Source organism: Varroa destructor, unplaced genomic scaffold (assembly GCF_002443255.2).
Source record: "Varroa destructor unplaced genomic scaffold, Vdes_3.0 BEIS01000006.1, whole genome shotgun sequence".
NCBI classification, from domain to species: Eukaryota; Metazoa; Arthropoda; class Arachnida; order Mesostigmata; family Varroidae; genus Varroa; species Varroa destructor.
This window is the reverse complement of record NW_019211459.1, coordinates 23,654,408-23,671,034: the sequence shown is the minus strand read 5'-3', so window position 1 is coordinate 23,671,034 and position 16,627 is coordinate 23,654,408. Positions and strand designations below refer to the sequence as shown.

At 41.9% G+C, this 16,627-nt stretch overlaps 1 protein-coding gene across 11 annotated transcripts in view; it reads right to left on the bottom strand.

The window, feature by feature from the left end:
• The window catches only part of LOC111252343 (sperm-specific sodium:proton exchanger-like), a 135,561-nt gene that overhangs the window by 67,519 nt on the left and 51,415 nt on the right, over positions 1 to 16,627 (bottom strand). For 9 of the 11 annotated variants that reach the window (XR_015330429.1, XM_086993261.1, XM_022810051.2 and 6 more), the window contains one exon: positions 6,073 to 6,336. The exons of 1 other annotated variant lie outside the window; for it this stretch is intronic. Coding sequence is in view for 9 of the 10 variants with exons in the window: in XM_086993261.1 (XP_086849387.1) it covers positions 6,073 to 6,336 (264 nt within the window). In the remaining variant the exon portion in view is untranslated. Of the gene's footprint in view, positions 1 to 6,072; positions 6,337 to 13,399; positions 13,809 to 16,627 lie in introns of those variants that run through there. One more of the 11 variants, XM_022810049.2, reaches the window with a different exon arrangement.

Here is a 16,627-nt window from a genome sequence, read left to right as displayed (position 1 = left end):
TGCTGTTTTTTTTTTTCCGCTAGCTGCCCAAAAAGCACAAGGAACTGTTTGCACTTATATTCAATGTCGCATCCTATTACGTGTTTCTGTATACCAGCGACTCTTGCCATTGACTGGCGGCCATATTATCACTAAGTTCGATGAGTAGTACCGAACTTAGACTTCAGTATCGTGAAATCCATGAAGTAATCGTGAACAACCGTGAGTGATGTTTGTATGAGTGGAGCGTAATGTTTCGCTCAGAAACTACGTAACGAACAATGCAGCATGCGGGATGAGAAGCCATTGATATAGACAGTAATTTCGTTTTGCAAGATATTTACCTTTGCCCTACTTGACACATACGCCAGTTGTTCCTTGGTCTGGCTAGATTTGCCCCTATGTTGCTCCTACTCTGGACGACGATTTCCACTGCTCGATCAATCTCCAAAAGGTGTCATCGTTCAATTACCATGGTTTTATTTCAAGCGACCCGTCTCAATGATTCCAATCCAATCAGAAATCTAATAAAAGCAAGAAGTGTGAAGCTTTTCGGTGTACGTAGAGAACAAAAAAAAAAATAAGAAGTATAAAAAATCGTACCATTCGACCGGACGCGAATAATTGAGTCATCCGATCCAGAGCGACGGAGAATCACCGCTAACTGTTCGAGTCCTAACAACACTGAGTCTTCATGTCAGTTGAATTGAGGCATCTGAACCTCATCGCGCACTCAGTTGATATGCGAAAATTCAGTCGTCGTCGCCTGATCTGTTTTGCTTCCGCCACAACGACAGAACTATACAAGCAATCACAAAGCGTCAGTCGTCTGGGCTGTTCAATAACCCTACCAATAGCAAAAGTATGGTTAAATTGATACGCGTTGAGGTTGGCGTCTCGTACGTTACTACTAGCTTTCGCTATTTACGCTAACTATTCATGTATAATACACCTTGGGGGTTTCGCCAGTTTCGCGGCAATGATTCCTCCTACGCCAATATTAAAGAAATCAGCCTGAAATAGCACTACTGACAAAACTGTCATCCTTTCTAGCGTAATAAATTTAGGTTGTGACTCCGACGCCGACCACCATATCTGGCGCGAGAACAAAAAAAAACGCTCCTACGACAATACTATCCTTGTCTTTACCAACGTGAGTTATCCTTGGATTCAGCTCAGCCGTGGAAGCCGCTGAAATAACCGTTCTCACCATCATCAGCGTAACTGTTGTAAACGTAATTAGGATAATCATTTTTACTATCTTTAAAGAACAACATTATAATGCTGTGACAATGATTTCGGTGTGCTCGAGAGTGCCGGCACACCCAGTTCTGTCCAACTAACGGATCAACCACGTCTATAATCATACGTGATTATAATAATTGTTATAATAAGGGTCAGGTAAAACGGCAATGGTGCCGATAAAGATAAGAGCAATAAAAGCAGACACCGTCAAATAGAATAGATCCGTAGACTAGAGACATGTCATGACAGTGCAATCATACATGAAATAGTACACGCAGGAAACTTCGAAGTTGTATGATCTTAGCGTCCATGCCATCGAAATGGATGGGATATATCCAAAGTACAATAAGAGTGATGATATTATGGGGTCTGTGGCATATCTACTTTTAGCATTGTTTTTACTGGCCATTTGGCACGGCGCGGTAGGGCAACATGCTTTAATGTCGTTTCTTGTCTAATTGAAACAGCCGTTATCCTGGGAAGACTCAGCGAGTTTTAATTCGACAAACGACGAAGCCCTAAGCAACAAAAAAAAAGCTATTTTATCTCTGAGATCCTGACAGTCCCGGTAGCGCGGCTTCTCCTTCGCCCCTTTCCCTAGCCTTTTCCGCCAGCTTGCCCGCGCTTCTGCTAAATGTCTGCCCTGTACCGCAGTTTGCATTGCGGTTGATTTTGTTCTCAGGTATAATTTTTACTGCAACTCCATTGTTGTTAAGGGGTGGTGCCTTTGTTGAACATTTCTTACAAAAGAAAGTGCCGGTATTATAATTTGTGCCTAAATTTGAATGTGTTGTTCTTTGAAAATTGTGTTTTTTTCGTGATGCTTGGGAGAGTAAAATGGTCGACTTGTCAGGTAAACTACAGGGAACAGCTTCACTATACCTAAATAGTTTCCCGGAACGTTTCGTCGTTGTTAGTTCCAGAATCGGTGAGGATCACTCGACTTGATAATTGTTCGATTATAAGTTTGCATGCTAAATATTTTACACGATGCTCCATCGAAGGTTACTTTTAAAGCCGTAAAAGTTACTGATATGTGGTGGCGTAAAGAGTCGTCTGCTCTTTACGATCACTGTGCCGTTTCAGTCTTCATAAAGGCCGTAATATATTTTCAGGGCATTTGTTAGTCTGTCAGTAAACGCTGGGAAGCGTTTCCTATTTATTGAAGATGTAAAGATAATCTATGATACCAGATTAAATTGCGTTTGCGTTCTACAAGGTACTATTTTCTCGTTTGGAAAAACGATTATATAAAAGTTTGCAGTTGGCTTTTAAATCTAGGTAAGATCAGCTGGTGAATTTATCGGTCTAATACATATGGGCCTATGCTAAAGCTTGGACCATTAACGAGCGCAAATAATTGACAACTGTTTTTATGTCGAAATGTTTGTTTTGACGAGTAAACGACAGTATTAACAAAAGTATCAACATCGAAAATTACAAGAACCAATTTAACAGATTGGAAGGTCTCAACTGAGGCAACTTCAATTATATCAAAGTTTTCGACTGGAAATATGGCTGTCAGATTGGCTAATTGTGATAACTTCTACGATTCCTACAGTTAGAAATTTAGTTTAGTTGCTACCACTACAACCCAGAGCTACTTCGATCCCTTATTCTGCCCGTTTAATTCATCACAGCAAAAACCCAGTTCACAAACGTTCATTTATTTAGCTTCCTTACACAGATATTTCCACTAACTGACAATGGCATATTGGCTGTGTAATACAATATTGATTTACCAAAAAGTAACGATTTTTGGGTGCTTGTTTTTGAATACTGGAGATGTCATTAGTTTCAGTCCGCAGAGCTGATGAGCTCAGGGAGTTGGGAGTCCGAACTAAGGACTGAATGCGCAGCGTCAAGGTTATCACTTTACCATACGGATAATATCATTTGTGCGTTGCGTAACAGGCTGGCGCACCCGGACCTGCTAGCCATTGATCATAGGCGGCGGTTGATCACCAGGTTTCTTGGGGTTTAGTGATTCTCCTTGACCTGGTGGGCGGCTACTCAAAGGATTTGACTGGCTATTCTGGCTAGTTTTCTGGATACAGGGTTACTGTTTAAGCTATAAGCCTTAATACTGAGACAGAGGTAAAGAAAGACTTAAACATGTTATAATGTCCGCATTTTTATTTTTTATAACTCGGACTCGTTTTCCCGTGCGCAATTTCTAATAAATCCCCTAAAATGCATCGCATCTTTACGGTATGTGTCAGATATGAAAAAAGGATCATTTCCATTGACATACAAGCGTGTATAGAATTAAATGCTAACAGGAAAAAAATTGCCATCGAGCGTTAGATACATGAATGGAGAGAGTGTTTTTTTTGTAAGGGAATACAAACTGAACGGTAGTTTTGATCCTCAGCGTCAAGGACTCATTATTCGTTGCCATTACGAGCAAAAAATAGGAAACCTTCACGAATTATATATATATAGCTTTCGCTATCGTGCACGTACCCTAACTTACTTCCTCGGCCACAAACATTCAATTTTACGTTGTCCTCTTCAAACTGGCTTAAATATCACCGAACCCCACTAAGTCGTCTCTAAAATGCACATCGATACTTGCAATAGCTTCGGTTTAAGTTGTTCCAGAAACTTGTCTCTATTCCGTGTTTCTGGCGGATGTATAAATCGAGAGCTGCTGCTGTGCTTCAAGCTATATAGCTATCGTGACTTTCACCGGCGTTGGCCTGACAGTATCATCAATCGGTAGAAGTACTGTTATGCTATGCAGCTTACTCCAGTAGACTACTTCTTCCCATAAATAATTCCTTTCTTCGCTTGTCTTCTTAACGTTATTGAATTCTTTGTTTAGTTTTAACGTCGTCGCCACTGAGGCAGCAAGGGCCCCATAGTGGCCGTGAAACTGTTGGGGAGCTCGCTTTCATCCGACAACGATAACGGCCTTCCGGCCAATCCCTCAGTTACACACACCCCTGATCGGCCCCTGATTGCTCAGCTTATAGAGTAAGACCAACGATAATAGCGATGGATGTAATAGCAAGACAAAAAAGAAGAGTAGGTATATTTGACACGCAATGACAATTTTCATATTGGCGGTATCGCTGTTATTGATGCTGTTGAAAACATTCGTATTTTTTTTCTGTATTGTATGATTTTTTACGGAAAAACGCGACAGCAGAACGGGGGAGCAGGGACATCATGGTCGGAGGGCAACTGCGACAATTGCTGTATCATAATGCTTTTTGATTTCTCGGGTATCTTTTGTTCTTTTTCTACCCATCTCCAGTGGCCGCATCGAGCCTGTTGTGTTTTGATGACATATCATGGCACCACTGACGCCATATTGCGTGCAGATCACGTTGGCGAGGATGAAGATGTCCCTGTATAGCCACGATAGTCCGCCACCCACTGGGAACACAGCTGCGGGTGGTATCTGTACGTCTCACTGCTTAAGCCATTTGGTTCGCGGTAACACGGCGATTACAGTAGCGATGATTGAAGGGCGAACGAATTGTCGGGAGACCGTTAGGCGGAAAAAAAAAAAAAAAAAAAAAAAAAAAAGCTACTTTTTCATATTTTCTTCATTTAATCATCTTCGCTGTGAAGAACGTGCCTACAAGGGGAAACCAAGTGATACGGTGGCGAGCGTCGCTGGCGCAGCGAAACAAACACGAGTTACGACTACGACAAAAAAAACAAAGGGGTAGAAAAGAATATTCTGAACGTGCTGCAAAACAAGGCGGAGTAACAAGGCACAAGAGGTCGGAGGAAGTCATATCATACGACATATTCAAAAATAGACATAGCTTTACTGGCACAAGGAACGATTGAGGCTAAGACGCTACTTTTCAAACAACGTATGCGAGAACCAGATGAAAAGCGAACATATCCTGAAAGTACTTTGTGGGCTATATACAACGCTGTTATCCGTAGGCAGCAGAACCTGATGCCTTGATACGCAATGTCTGTTTTGTACGAGGGTCATGTGCGTAAAGTTCTGGGTCTGGTCGACCGACATGAATCTGCTGGGAAACAATCTATGGCCCACTGTTAACTTTAAACGCGTATCTTTTTCGCTGGTTATTATTGATGGAAGTGCAGTATAATTCTGTTGCGGCTGTGCGTGAAGAGGAACAGTTGCCAATATCGAAACGATAAAACCTGTTGCCATTTTTCCAATTCAAGCAGAGTAATCTGCCTTTTTTTTTTTTTGCTTCAATAGGCGATCCCCAATTCTGTCTTCGCTCTACTGGCTTACCGTCTGTTGAGAGATAAAGCTCACCTGTAATGCACGTACAAATGACTAGGGCGTACTTATTTCATATATATATATATATATATATATATCAGAAATGTTATGGTCACGTAGAAATATTTTCTACTAGGCATATATAAAAATTTGCTTGCGTAGATGATACAACGAAGGCTGATTCTGTGTACATTTTTAGGTATGCCATATTGTTTTTGTTGTAAGACCTGAAATATATACGCTCCACACTCGATGGTGTACAGCGGAAAGCTATCTTAACTATACATGCATATCGCAGACCTTGGACATTTGCATGCCTTGAAAAAGTCATTGAGCTTTAGCTAGCAATGAAAGTCCATGGTAAGTTAATGCTCGTGATTCCGAAGCTTACTTATCTGGCCGACGCAACAATCAACACTGTATGAGTAGCTGGATACGACAACAGGCCTGGCTTCTCGGGGGTTTTGGCCAAGGTTAGCTATTACAGATAATTATATTAATCGTCGGTATTGTGTGGAGATACGTTTCAATTGACGTACATACTATGTTCTAGCTAACAAATTAACATGACACTTATATCCGAATACACTCGTACAGGATAGGTACATCAAACTCCAACTTACTTAATCCTGGCACGGCCATAATTAGGCACTGAGAGAAACACTTAATGAAAACGTGGGCGTCCATGGCAAATGCACTTTCGAAGATAAGGATCGGTAGGAAAACGTGAAGCAGAATCTTCGGATCAATGGATGCGGGCTTTGTGTAAAGCTGGAATACTTCAGGGTAAGCGTGCGAAGCTAAGCCAACAAAGGCTCCACAAACGAATAGTACGACTGTGTACGGCAGATTAATCTGCAAACGCTTCATCGAGAACCGAACGAACGCTGCAAGAAAAGAACGAGACAAAGATAGGTTTAATACAGAAAAGCCTAGTTCTAGGTAATTTAGGAATCATCTATGTATAATGTCCATAAAATTTGGTATATAATTTTATATGAAAAAAAGTCAATATAGTTCTACCTCATTTATTGTCAGTCAATATATATATATTGTTTCATTTACCACAGTTGAGTGATTTGTAAAGCAGTCATCCATCAGACGATGAACTAGGCGATATCCCTGTTAATCAAAGATCGCTGCAAACAATTGAATTATCACTATGCTATTCTATGTGGCTACACAGTTTTCAATAGGATACCGATGATGGTTCCTACCAATTCTATGTTTATACTCTGCCGCCTACTAGTCCTCTTTCGGATCTATTTCTGTTCGTTTCTGAATCAACCATCGCACCATTAAAATTCCCTTCACATATATGTCTGAACGGGGATGCACTTCTGCACGTAAAGGTTATCTTGTTTAGAGCTCCGTGGTCCTCTGGCACGATACAGTGGCTCCCCTGTGATGATTTCTAGAGACCCCAGTCGCTTCCACTTAGGGTTAATTTTTCTTTTATCGTGGATATATTTTTAAATTTTTTTTTTTTTATTGCTTTTCTTCCTTTTTTTTTATCTTCATACCTTTCTTTCTGCTAGGGTATGTGTACAAAGATATACGAAGATTTATATAGTATCGGTTTCTCTAGGCAATCGAGGGATGTCACTGCCACCATTGGGACAAGACTAAGATTCACCGGCAAACCGAACAATATTTGTCGACATAACTCTTAAATCATTAGTACTCATCGTTCAACCTGCCCCCGCATCTCTTCACTTCCGCCGCGCCGAACTATAGAGAAAATAACGAATAATGTAAAGGACAATGCAAGCAGGACCGCAGAATCGCGACGGAACCGTCAGAGCGAAGTCTGCCCCATAGGCGAGCTGCTGCCGATAACAAAGGACATTCGTATACAGATGTATTATGCACGCACTGAACAGCCCAGCAACGTAATGAAAGTAAAGCGCACGCAGCAGTGATAGCCGCCGACGCATGCATGTAGTACGTGGTGCGAAACAACTTCACGTTAACGTGTAACGTGCTGGGGTGCATTTATTGCTAGAAAATATGATGGAAAAGAAGCCGATAGAGCTGACAAATCGCTAGTTGGCCTTTTCGCCGCAGCGGTGGCAGGTTGAACGGGCTTCAGCTCTAGCGTTTCAGTTAGTTGTATGTACAAAACAGCTTATGTACCACTCTAATGTACATATGTTTCCAGAGAGCGCAGGATGGATGAGGCTAAAAGCATGTTATATAAGTAACAGAACGACGTGTATATAGATCGTTTGTAAATAAACAATGTTACACGGTATATTGAAATGAATGGGTCTACAGTTACATGATTCTGGAGCAGGAGTTTATAATGTGCCTTGTCCAGCCTTCCTAGCTATCCTCGGCCGACCTTTGAGTGCTTGGAGCGCCATGTTGTAGCTTCCGTCTCTGGAGCCAATTTAAACTCGACTATTAGGAGTACCGCCCTCGGCTACGCATACTCAGCCTATTAGATTAGCATTCTTTCCATATGCGATACCTAGGCTTTGTCGCATTTCCTTAATGCTATAGAGATATGTAGTTGCGAAAAAGGTCTTCGCAACAAGGCTTCGCGCAGGTATCCGAATCCGAACATCGTGGCTTATACAAAGCCACCTTTAAGCCAGCTGTTACCAGAATTTGCATGTTCGTGGTAATATTATGGTACATTATAGTGTACACCTACGTCGCACATTATGTAACCCATCCACTGTACAAAGAATGTCCTCCTTGACCTATTCAATGACCTCGTTCAGACGGACATCGCTTTTGCTGAGCATCGTGTGCAATATAATGCTATTCAACGACTTCTCTGCATTAGTCAACAACGAAATGACAGACCGACGACTGTTTTCTTTGTCCTGTTTACCAACAGCCCGCAATGCTACTTCCTTAAGGATCGGCATAATTTCTGTGTGTCCCAAAATTCAACGACTTCAACAGAGCACACACCCGTTTCTGTTTTCTATTGTTTTCTTCGTCAACGTAGACACTTTTCGGTTCTGATCTTCTGAACGCTCCTCTTCAGTGTTTTGCGGTACGTTCTTTGCCGCTTTTGATTTGTTCATCGGGCATTCCTGTCTAGAATCGATCCGCACTTATGGCCAACTAATATTCTATATGTCTTTGTAGGTAGACGATGTGTATCGCTCTGTCGGCCCTTTTCGTAGACTATATCTGACTTGCTACCTGCCTAATATCGGCCTGGCTGGCCGACGCTCGTTTAGATTTTAAATGTTTGATCACCGTATGTCTGCTGACTGGCTCAGTCATTCAGTGCTTTTTCTTTCGTCATTGCTATCATCACAGAAAATCAATGTAATCCTCCTCGATCATCACTAGTCGCAAGCAGCAACGGGGACAGTTACGGCAATGAGCATGGCTTTACACAGGCAGCCGATCAGACGTGTTTAATCGTCTGATCGGTCCGGAAAGATGGTCCCCTGATAAGAACAACTAGAAGAACGAAATTGAAGCTGATAGAGAAAGGGGGGTGAGTGCTAAAACCTTTCAACGATTGGGTTTGCATAGGATGGCAGGTTCCTAGTGGTAAAGGAAATCGCACGCGGGACGTAAGGGGGTAGGAGCCTGAAGTGTTTGTTAATTCTATCGCTGCTGCAACAAATGGCTGCATGCCTAAGAACGATTAGCCGATCTCGGGGGCCATACGAGATCGCTCGACATAATTTCCTTTATCCGTCGACATCTGCCGGCAGTAGCGGCTTCCCTAATGCAACTTTTCCAAAAACAGGTCGTCTAGTATACGTACTATACTTCCAATTGCATCAATCTACGCCTGTGCTTATTACAGTATTTCGATCACGTCTATCAAATGACGAAAGCCCTTTACACGACTTAAATACGTTTTCATGATATTAGCAGCCACCATGTCATAAACAAAGAAGTTAATAACAGACATCATCGACATATGCTTCACGTAGAAAGAATTGAAATTCTGCTAAACATTAGGCAAGAGCCGTTTGATTCTCAGAAGCGCAACGTGTGGACACATATAATTGTTTTTTTATTGAGCAAAATTAACGGGAAAAGACTAGAACGACCATATACAACAGAGCTATTCGTGCATTGACAAAATATACCACTCAATACAAGTGTCCTGTAACAGAACAACGTAAATATCGTCTATCCCAATTGACCGGGACAAACATATGGATTTACATAAACTAAATGGAGACTAAATAAAGGACGTCCTTTGACTTGTCTCAGAGTCATCGTAACGATTAAACCAAATTAGGAAAATCCTTTTAGCTATCCGTAGGAAGTAATTAGTCACCAAGCAGAATCACGGAAAGCTGTTAGCCGTCAAACGACACAGAAATTGACTCAGATCATTTGATGACGTTGAAACGCTTAAAACGCGTCGTCTGCTCAATGCTGGGTATTCTATAAACGAACGCGCCATAGCCTTTTGCAGATCAAGCAGGGACCGTTTCCTTAGAAACGATATTTATTAATCTATAAGCAACTATAATTAATAAATCAATCATGAATATTTACATTTTTAAGCTTTTCAATTTTTACTTGCTGCAGCAATGAATCGCTATCCGATCGTGTCTCACGTTGACAAACGGCTAGCTTTTTTAAACGTACTCTTTTTCAGATAATAAACTGTGTATATTTAACAATGATGGTTGTTGTTGCTATTAGTGTTCTGTCCTGATGCCGGTCTAGCTCTTTACAGAATTGATTTCAATGATCGAGCATGAAGCCAAGGTTGTATTATTTTTTAGCCAAACAGTGTAGAACTACTATGATCAGTACCTGCTCACGTACCCTGCCATTGCTTTTGGAGGGGTGGAGTGTGTAAATGTTAAACCTCGTCTTCCATTATCGCTTATGGCATGATTTCTCTAAATTTAATATACGCTTAATTCATTCGTTTGAATCCTAAGTAGAGTTTTATTGACGATTTTCGAAAGCTATCATCTTCTAATGGATTTCGGTGCTTCTCTATAGGGACTTCAGCGCCACCTTCAAGGGCATCCTCTGTGAAATCTACACAATAATTGCCGCACCGTATTTAGTTTTCGGTCTTAGACTCCGAGATAACTTTTTTAGCTCAAAAGTCTTACAAGTCACATGAATTCGACAGAAAAAAAATAGAAATTGGACGAGAATATGAAGATTGCTTAGCTTTAGACCGGCTAGTCTTCGTCAGCGGCTAAAGAGGCGTGTATCAACTATTCCGAGTAGAACTCTAATCTATGCTATGAGCTGGCCTCTTAACTACATGCTGATCTATGTGATCTTTTTCTTTCATAAGGAAAGCCTTTTCACTATTGCTGGTCCCATGTGAATGGGTGGCCCATTTGGCTAAACAGACATTTCTCCTATCATAGCGCCCCAGAATTTTCTAGCTCGCTCCCGAATCAGTATACTCACTTGTATCGTCATTTTTACAAATCATTATTTTCTATGGTAAGATGCATTATAGTAGCCAGTGAACTAAATACGGGTTGAGTAAACTCAGCTATATATCGTATTTTCCCTCCATTTGCTCATCTTCAAAGCTGTTCTCCGGCTGGGAAATAATTATCGGTCTGAAATTGGTTTAACTATTATTGTAAAAATACGAGCAATTTTAATAGCACGATAGTTGCTTACGATAATAGTACTGGCTCCTATCTGATTGAGCTTCTTTTCTTCCTGTCTTGTTAAACGTTTCACTCAGCATTTGCCAACCAGGTTTACCCCTTTTGTCGTGAGCAAAAAACAAAACTGTACATTTATTACTTGTCGAATGGCTTTACTATGCTGTCATCCGGCGACTGTTATTGTCAGTGTTTGATTCATGCGTAAGCTCGCGCATTTTCTTCACTGAAATTAAATCTTCTTAAGTATTAGCGACGAACGACGGTCACAGGCCATGGCGGACAACAAACTAACGAAAGAAATCCGTTCGTCGAACTCTTGAAGGAAAAATAAATTTGCACACGTTTGATTCGTTTCATCTAGAGGAAACAAATCATCAAAAGTGAGGAAAAAAGAGAGACCTGCGCATGGCCTCCGTCTGTTTCCGTGCGCCTATATTTGCTATAGGCGCACGGTAATCGGCATTGTCGTCGTATTGCTCTACGCATCCACATGACCCAACGCAGACACACGTTGTCATCCATCCCCTGCCATAAAATGGCTTCCAGAAACGCGAATGTTATACAGTGAAATTGTGTAGCAGCAGGGGCGCCAGCAGCAACAAGAACAGCTACCCCCTAACATTTCCCGCCAATCGCTTCTACTTGGTCACATATATAGGATCCGACCGATTACGAATCAGCTGAGGAATCAGGTGAGCAGTTAAAAGTGCAGTTAACTATTCTAAATTCTATTTAACCTTGGCAAAAAACACCCAACAGCAACACTAAAAATCGGCGTAAGAATCAAACGACACGACTTTGTCATAAGAAAGTAATTAAGACAAAATCTTTTTGAATGACAGGGAAAAGAAGCGACCGAGACGAAGATATTTTAAGTTAGTGTTGAATGCTTTGCGTGGTGGTTAGGGTGGTGTGGATACGTGTCACAAGCGCTATAATAACGGATCTTCTTAAGTGGAAAATCACTGCTCTGCTGGAAGATAAGGCCGAGCTAAGCGACGGATCGTCGAACGGGCATTGGCTCGTTTGGCTGGCTTTTTAAACGGAATATCTAGCAAATAGAGCTGCGACAGCTCTAATAAACGAGGCTGCCAGTCCACTTTTGGGGTGGAACTAATAGTGGCGTCTACGGCATTGATGGCCGCTGGATCGCCTAATTGTCTTCCAGTCGAACAACTGTGTAGGCTTGCTTCGTTCCGCAATTAACGTCTAATAGCGATTAGCAGCTATGACGAACGTCTGAAACGCTATCGGAAACGCTGTCGACTTCTACGTTAGCGGGACAGTACACGTCGGTTCTAGGACGTTTTCGGTCTATGTCTGTGTGTCTACTTGCGTGTTAGGTAGATACCAAGGCGGAGAAGAAGCTTTTCCTCCGGTGCTCGCGTAAACATTGCGTATTGGTTGCGAACCACAGTCGAGCCCCGCCCGCTTCGATCGATCTACCCGGTAGACGTGGATATGTGATGGCCTGTGTCTTGTAGAAGTAGCGATTTTCGCTGGTCACATGTCGGCGACGAACGTGTAAATAAACACCGGATAAAGATCTTGAGGTATAGGCGACCACCGTAGTAACACCTCGATGGCGAGGTTGCTTCACATACGTCTGGGTGAGAGGGCTTTGAAGATATCTGGTCATCGGTGTATAGTGGTTACCGCGGACGGCTACCAATGAGTTTCATTTGCAGTGGAAATCTATTACTGCAGACGGTTGCCGCTTACTAGTCTATGTCGGTGGAGGTTTCCCAGGGGTATACTTGCTGACCACAGGTATTTGTTCTTGTAACACTGGCCTTCCTCCATAAATTATTTGGGTTACTTGTGCTACAAGAGATATTACAGTACTAACGGCGAATTCGCCAGAGTTCGATCCGGGATTGTTGATGGAATTGACGCTAGAATATATCTGTCAATTTATTACGCCTTATATTTTATGTATGCTATGAGCGGTCTGACGCAAGCGGCAGCCTCTAAAAAACGATTATAGATATTGATGGTTGACGCTGGCTAAACCGATGGGGTACGAATTAGGTTTTCTTTTGCCAAACTTGCTAGATTAAGTGTGAGGGGAGCTGAAACAAGAAGACCCTAGCGTGCAGTGCAAATGTTACAGTACTGTATCTGAAGATATCGAAAATGCGCCTATATGGGTAGTGACTTACTAACCTAAAGAGAAGCTAGGGTTAACGGAACGCGACTGAGTATAATTATAGCGTTATTATATAATAGACATTATATAGACCGCAATATACTTGTCTAACTGATGGAATCGAAATCGTTTAAATCATATCCAATATCAGCCCCGCTAGTCGTACGTATACAGGCATAAATATCTGTACTGAAATATCGATCGTTTATTTACCTTGCGTTATAACCGCTCTCATAAGCCTATACCATTTGGGTGGTCACCACTGTCAAAGTAAACCAAAGCTGAACGGATAGTCACTGACACAAACGCCACGTTATACCGTACTGATCATCTATTAATCGCTAGACGTCATACGTCCATAGCTAAACATCTGAATGAATTCGATCTTCATTAACTCCTCGCGTGTCTGAAGATTTTAGTGTGCACGTGTGCAGTGGGCACCTGTGTGCAATGGGCGTCTGTTCGCTGACGGTGCCATGAGCCTATTTGCTATCGGAAGCTTCGACTGTATTCACTAATAATGGAGTAACGGTTCGCGCATCACACGAAGTGTTCGAGAGACTAACGCGACAGCGTCTAAAACAACGATTTAAATTGTATCGCTTTCGGTCGCGCAACGTAGCATCTATAGAATTCAGCCTAATCCGGTCTGTGTATCCCTGTGTGATATACCTGCACATTTCTATCGCACGAGATGGTACTACGGCGTAACCTGCGTCAGCAATACTCTAACGAATCTATACGGGCGACGTCGCTGGGAGAGAAGCCATCCATCGGTCCGGCCAGAAAGTCATGGCCCATCGGAACGAGTCATTCTGCCATACTGGCACTCCTCCGCTGTGCTATGGTTGCCGACACGTTTCCCGACCGCTTGGCAAGCCATACAATAGACAACGAAGTAGCAGAGACGACGTAATTGGAATTGTAATCTTCTCAAGCGGTAGAAATAGCAGCAAAGCGCAGTCGAACTTGCCGTAAAGGGATCTTCACGTTGTCCGATGATGAATATACAATGATCTAGTAGAAATGTCATATCGATAAAGGGAAGCTTCGACATCCCCATTGCTATAGCAGAAATTCGTATGTTAGTTTCTTTAGAATGCGCTGTCGCTTCGCATGCCCAGATAACAGAGAGCTTCTCTTTTACTAGCAGATCGGGCCTTATGTATTCATGCTTACGTATATATGTATATATTAGAAGTATATAACTGGATATATGAGAACTAAATCACAAAAAAAAACTGAACACCATAATTCAGCATAAACGTGTCCTAACAAGAATACATTTGTACGTGCCTATCACTTCTAGGAAAACGAGGCGTAGTACGTGGTAGGGTTCAGAGGAACAATAAAACACGCCTATGTGCTTTTTTAAAGTGTCTGGGTTCTCCTTAACCTAATTAGGAAAAGCTGGGTCGACTGCTAACTCTAAGCTTAAATCTAAATAATGCTTAATAACTAGATAATCTGTTACCTTCGAACCGTACATTAGCTATCGCCATTGTACAGGGAAGCGGATGCTGTGTCCAGGTAAGAGCGATTTCATTTATCGCGTCACGTCATCTGTTTATGATGAATGGCCCAAAATCTTCTTACAATACCAGCTTATTCTGATATTTAGCGATTCGCTGTTGCCCACTGCTGCCACACCGTCTGTTATTGCCCCATACATTATCCAGCGATAACAACTTTGCTTTAAGCTGTCGCATGCTGGCGACTTTCACTAAAAACTTAGAACCTATTAGAAACTTAGAACCTAGAAGCTATTATCCTTCTAACGATCTCGAGTTGAAGAATAACCGAAGTGATGCTATTGCCCCCAGTGAATGGGGTAGTCGTTGTGTATATCCCACCGGTATTAACCCAATAGTTGATTAGTTCATGAGCCATTTTCTGAAATCGACAGTTCGATCGTTTCCAGCGCCTGTCCCGATTGGAAGTGATCGCAGTGCCCCACTACCTTTACCCTTTGCCATTTCGTTGTCTTCCAGATATTTGCACTTGAAAGGTAGTAGTGGCTTCAATGTGGCGTGAACTAAATCAGCATAGAAAGCTCAGCAACTACTGGTGGACAATCGTGCAGCTCTCGCAAACGCCGTAGCAGTCAGTTATCGTTTCATATCGTTTCCATTATCGTTTTCAGCGTTCGTTTTCTGATCAACTGTCGTTAGGCCTGCTTGCGCTATTGTTACGGTTATCTTTTCATTTAACAAGCCAGTTATATAATGATCAGAGGCGGTTATCGATTATGGATCTGTGCAGTGGGGTCTGCAATGTCGCTCTGATTTGATTATCGAATTCATCCGTAAGAGCCCCAGACAATAATCTGTATCCGCATTTCCTTTTTTCTGTCGATGAGACTTCAGGCGTAAGTGTGACTGTTATCTAGTCGTAGATGCCGAACCGGCGTATATAAACACAGGTATACTTGCTTGTTTGAGTTAGTACTCGACTTAATCACTAGGGGGCTAAGTGTGCTTAGTTAGTATATAATGCTCTCTACATATATATTTCAGCAACGTATAGTTAGTTATAGTGACAGGCATGGAAGTGCGCTCGCGTTCCATATCGCTCCTCTCAAATAGAAAGGCGGATGTTAATTCATCACGCAGAATATTTGATGGCTCAACTTCATAGGTTAGGTTCGATAAGCTGATCTTTTAAGTTCTTTTTTTCCCACTTACGTATAAGTAAATACACGATGGAATCATGGAATTCAGAGCTTATGTAGTGACCCGTGTAGGAAACGATCTACAATGACATATTCGCCTATATTTAGTTAGTCGTGTTTTTTTCACGTAAAAACAACACGAATATCGTATTTGCTGATGAGCGCAGATAGGTGTTCTGCGTTATTTTTCTGCGACGGCGTGAAGAACATGAAGTTAACCTGGACAACGAATAAGTTGCGTAACTTCACTGTTGCACTATGAGAAATCTATCCTGAACAAGAGCATACTATGGACTAAATGTCGCAAGGTATAATTTCAACGCAACACGTGACATATCTGGATCCAAATTGTCTATGAGTTGTTCCTAGAACTGCATCTAAATGAAGATAGGTACTTCAGTACTTTTTTGTGCGTACCTAAACATCGCTCCTGATGACCATAGTTGTTTAGTCCAATTATTGCTTGGCATGATCCCATCTTCATTGGTTCATCTTCAAAATATATCTTCCTTAATTTACAAGCAGTCTTTTGCTAAAGTAGGTTACATGGTAAATATGCTGACTGCAGAAAGTTTTGGCAGCCAAGAATATAGAAGCTCCAAACGGCCAATAAGTACAAATAGAGGAAAAGGGCTCAAAGAAACTAATCGTCGGAGCTTACCTAGACGACTTGATTGGCAATTGATGTTGCGACACCCTAAACGGCCGTTCGTTTCTATAGAAAAGATCCATGTGAGCCATTTTAATGATTCTTTTTGACGTCTTTCAAT